This window comes from Cervus canadensis, chromosome 13 (genome assembly GCF_019320065.1).
Source record: "Cervus canadensis isolate Bull #8, Minnesota chromosome 13, ASM1932006v1, whole genome shotgun sequence".
NCBI classification, from domain to species: domain Eukaryota; kingdom Metazoa; phylum Chordata; class Mammalia; order Artiodactyla; family Cervidae; genus Cervus; species Cervus canadensis.
In genome coordinates, this window is record NC_057398.1 from 25418363 (window position 1) to 25422732 (window position 4370).

The 4370-nt window shown below is 46.3% G+C and overlaps 1 protein-coding gene across 1 annotated transcript; it reads right to left on the reverse strand.

The window, feature by feature from the left end:
• Positions 1-242: 242 nt before the first annotated feature.
• On the reverse strand, positions 243-2859 carry LOC122451723 (PRAME family member 8-like). Its single transcript, XM_043484636.1, has 3 exons — positions 2573-2859; positions 1574-2152; positions 243-816 (listed from the first exon to the last, which is right to left on the reverse strand). Exons 1-3 carry the CDS (start codon positions 2857-2859, stop codon positions 243-245), a joined length of 1440 nt encoding a protein of 479 aa, XP_043340571.1.
• Positions 2860-4370: the final 1511 nt, after the last annotated feature.

The window sequence follows — 4370 nt, forward strand, 5'->3', positions numbered from 1 at the left end:
GTCTATATTGACCTCCAAAACTATAGGTTCATATTTGACTGTATAAACACATACCCCCAAATGTCCCATCACTCCCAGAGTCTACAGTTCTCTACAATCACCCTTGCTGTATTATCTTTCCTTTCTGCATTCATAGTGAGCTGATGTCTGAAACCATGGATCAGTTTTCCTTTCATGATGCATCTATTGTCTAGAGTTTAGTTTCCAAGTGCTCATAAGAAAGCTTTGACAGATTCATCTAACTAGGCAGACAAGTAACAGTGGCACAGAAAGGGATCTTCAGGATAGAATGTCTTATTGCTCCAGCGAGGACGTGGGCTGGAGCTAAACCAGATGGCCCTTGGACGTCCTAAATCCTGAATAATCTTAATGAGTTTATCCCGAAGCTGGGCCATTCGGCCGAGGTGGAGGGCTCCATGAGGGCTGTAACTCTCCTGAGGGGCAGGGTAAAACTCATCACTCAAGTTGATCAGCCCAGTGGTGTGACTCAGCAGCTTCTCCATGATGGCCATAGAGAGGACATTCCCACACAGACTGAAGGTCCTGAGCTGGGAACAGCAGCTCAGAACAGGCAGGATGGACTCAAGTTGGGACTCTGTGATCCCACACTGCTCTAAGTTCAGTTCCTGGAGGGTGGCTGCAACTTGCTCCAGAAGAATGTGGAGGATCTCAGGACTAAAGTCAGTCATGGTGACCCCACTCAGATCCAGGCCTTTGAGCTGATGGATGTTCGGGCACTGGGACAGATGGGTCAGGTCTGATTCTGTAAGCTGGCAGTTAGTTATTGCCAGGTGATCCAAGGGAGTCCTCAGAAATCTGGGGAAAAAAAGAAGCAATTAGGTCTGAGAAAGCAAGGTAGCAGCTGAGCTAAAGTTGTCAGATAGGTGATTTGCACAAAGACAAGGTCCTACTAACTGCATCAGTACCCAGAATGACTAGTCTCCTTTTAGCTGACATTTCATTTCTGCATCACCTGCAAACCACCTGCAGCTTTGTATGATCTCTGGTCATGCTTTACTACCATCCTCTCAGAATCATGCATATCTTAAATATTAACTAACTTAACTAACTTAACTAGAGCAAAAGATAACACTTTAGGGACTAGTCATTTGAGACAAGCTCATTGTGTTCAGACCACTTCTCTCTCTCTCTCTCTCTTTTTCTGGCTGTACCACATATGCCACTTATGCAACCTTACTTCCCCCACCAGGGGTCAAACCTGAGTATTCAACACTGAAATAGCAGAGTCCTAAACACTGGACCATCAGGGAAATCCCCAGACCATCTTTTTGAAACTGCTCGAGTCTGAGGTGGTTTCCCTTCTTTAATGCCCTCTTCACCTACCTTTTTTACTAAGTTATCTGACATAGTTTTCCCTTCCTAAGGAAGAACCCATCCCATCCTCACTGGATCCAAGCAACCATATCCATAGCTTTCTGATATGGTGGCCCTGTTCCTCTACCTTGATATCAGTGATGATGAAACCACAGCTCAGGATAGAGCAGCAAAGAACCCAGTGTTCATGACTTGCCAATGTTGTGTTCACTGTTAACAGCCAGTGTTCCACACTCACCTGAGCATCTGGTCCAGGCAGCCTTCAAGGAAGGAGGGAGAGTCTAGATAGAGATCCTGGAGATGGTGCAGCTTGAGAAACTGAGAGGTAAATTGGACAACTTGCTCTTCCTGCTGCTCCTGCTGCTCAAGGGCAGACATGTGAATGCGGGAAAGATGGAGTCTCTGCATGTTGCTCATCTGACCCAGGAGAGGAGCAAACTTGGCCAGGGTGGACAGATGCCAAATCCAATTCACTTGCAACTCCTGGACGCAGTCCAACTGCACCATATTCAGGACCTTCATGATATTTTCCACCGGCATTGCAAAGATGGTCATCTTCTTACAGCAGAGGTGTATGGAAGCTTTTCTCTGCTCCATCCACCTGAGGAGGTAGGTGAGGAAGTTATCCAATGTCCTTTTTTTCAGGCAAAGCTCTATGTATACCTTCAGGGGAGCCAAGGGCTGGTGGGTCCTTGAGCTCTGCTCAGCCACTGGTGCCATTCCTAAGCTTGAGAACCCACAGGTGCTGGCTCCAGACCACATCCTCCAGAAGTTCTGGCCAGTATTCCGCAAATCTAGCACCCGCAGTTTGCACCTCCTATAAGGACAGAGATTAACAGGGATGTATTAAAATCCACACAGAATGCAACCACAGTCTCAGAATTTGACAACTGACCGCCCACCCATGGTTCATTTCACATATCTCATCACCTGCTGCCTTGCCCTCTTCTGCCTCTTTCCTCCAACTCCCTTTCTCCTCTTCTCCTTTCTAGTTCCCCACTTCTAGTGGGATTAAGCATCATAGGAAGGAGATGGGGCATGTTCTTTCAATCCCGCTTTCATTGTAGGCACATTTACACATCAGTAAAGTATTTCCAATAGTGAGCCAAGGCCTCTGAGCTTCTTCACTGCCATCCTCAGAACCCCCTGGTCCATCCATTGGCCATCCACTTAGCCCACCCCCGATGTCTCTTCCAGGATGCCCAGAACCCTATCAAGCTACCTGGATCCGACTCACCTGGAATGAGCCTTCTGGGCAAGTAGGACATCGAGTGCTTCCAGCACTGCTTGTAGGGGCCCCACATGAGGCAGCTCAATGAGGCCCCCCAGAGGCAGGCAGACAAAGGGCCAGGCTTGCACCATGGCCTTTAGGGTCTTGATGTGTCTCCCATGGAAGGCGTCCATGAAGAGGGGTGGGAAGAGCTCTGTGGGCAGAAACTCCAGAGCAGAACCGACCAAGGCATCTTCCCTGAGCAGGTGCATTCCAGCCAGGTCCAAGAGTCTGGGTGGGGTCGGTATACTCATCCTGACTCTGCTTCAAAAGGAATCCTGTGGAAACTGCTAAGGAACAAAGCATCCATGTCAAGCCAAAGAGGAACACATCTAAGACAATCTCCCAACCCTTCAGAGAAATCTACTCAGGACTGAGGTCTCAGCTCTGGCAGGGGTGAAAGTGCTTCAATTAGACCGTATGACATTCAGGCCTCAACGGGCACAAAGTTATGACTCTTTCCCTACTGGATTCAGAACAAGCTTCTCACAAGTATCAATGAGGAGGAAAGGCAACCATTAGCCATTTCCGTTCCATCCAGTGCTTTGCTTAATTCATGTCCCACCTGGATGTGAGTAGCAAGGAGCCTGAAAGCTCACTCCAGCATTTATGAGTGGAATATATCAGACCACCACTTGGAGCCCTCAATCTATGAGAAGAGGAAGGTCATTGGGACCCACACAGCCTCCATCCTTAGTTTCCCATAACATGAATGCCATTTGTGTAAAAAAAATGTGTATTTGAAGTTTCATGAAACAAAACTCCAAACAGATAGTTTAAATATCTGCTGGGTAAAGACATTAAAAAATGATACCAGCTAAAGCACTAATGAAAATGTTTGAGATTCAGGCAAAACTACACTGAGAGGCAAAACTAAAACCTGAAATGGGTTCATCAGAAAGAAATAAATTTTTGAAAACTCTCCCTGCCATCCAGAACTATAAGTCACTCTTCAAGAGTAGCTAACTGTGGGGAAGGAAAGGGTATTCTTTTATGATGGTGGTAACTTACTGGTCAGATGTGGCTGGCGGCGTGCTCAGATCTCAGACGCTGTGGAGAACTCAGCTGGTGTCTCCAGAGCAGGAAGATTCTGCATTTCCTCTCTGGTGCTTCAGACTTTTATATACCTTTCCCCTCCCCATAACCCCTCTGTCCCATTTGTTAATCCAGTCAGAAAGGACCGCCTGATTAGATTATAAAGGACCCATTGGATTTATCCTATTTGGATCATCATATTTCTGTAGAGTAGTTGATTGAAATAGATACACATTCAGGAAACAAAAAGAATGATGGTGTGCCTGGGTGATCCAGGACCTATTCACAGATTCACTTCTCTAATACTGGCTGAATTCTACCGATATGGACAGTTATATTCTTGGGTGTCAGACAGGAAAGGGATTGTTGGTTCCTGCCACTGAACAAGAAAAAAAAAAAAAAGTTGACAGAAACATTGTTGGGGGAACTTTGGTCAAATCAAAATAAGCAATATGTCCATGATTAAAACAGTCTCATGAAAACAGTGGTATGTTATAAAAGAAAACAAAATACACTCCTCCCTGTATCAGCTTTTCACTCAGGAGTTATGTGGGAAACCCAGGAGATTGTGAGCCTGTTCAGGCAGCCAGGGAAGAGCTTTGCAGATGTGGTGGTTTTTCCAGCCTTAAGTCAAGCCTTCTCTGAAGATGGACAGGTCAAAATCTCAGCGAGAATATGAGGGGTTTGTACAGTTTGCAGCTGGGCAGTCCTAAAGAGACAACGTGAGTGA

What these genes read in the sequence shown, in the direction of transcription:
- LOC122451723 (XM_043484636.1), bottom strand. Translation starts at nt 2,859, where the DNA reads ATGAGTATACCGACCCCACCCAGACTCTTGGACCTGGCTGGAATGCAC. An exon ending in GCCCAGAAGGCTCATTCCAG is followed by an intron (nt 2,153 to 2,572) that starts GTGAGTCGGATC and finishes CTGTCCTTATAG; the next exon opens with GAGGTGCAAACTGCGGGTGC. An exon ending in TGCCTGGACCAGATGCTCAG is followed by an intron (nt 817 to 1,573) that starts GTGAGTGTGGAA and finishes TTTTTTCCCCAG; the next exon opens with ATTTCTGAGGACTCCCTTGG.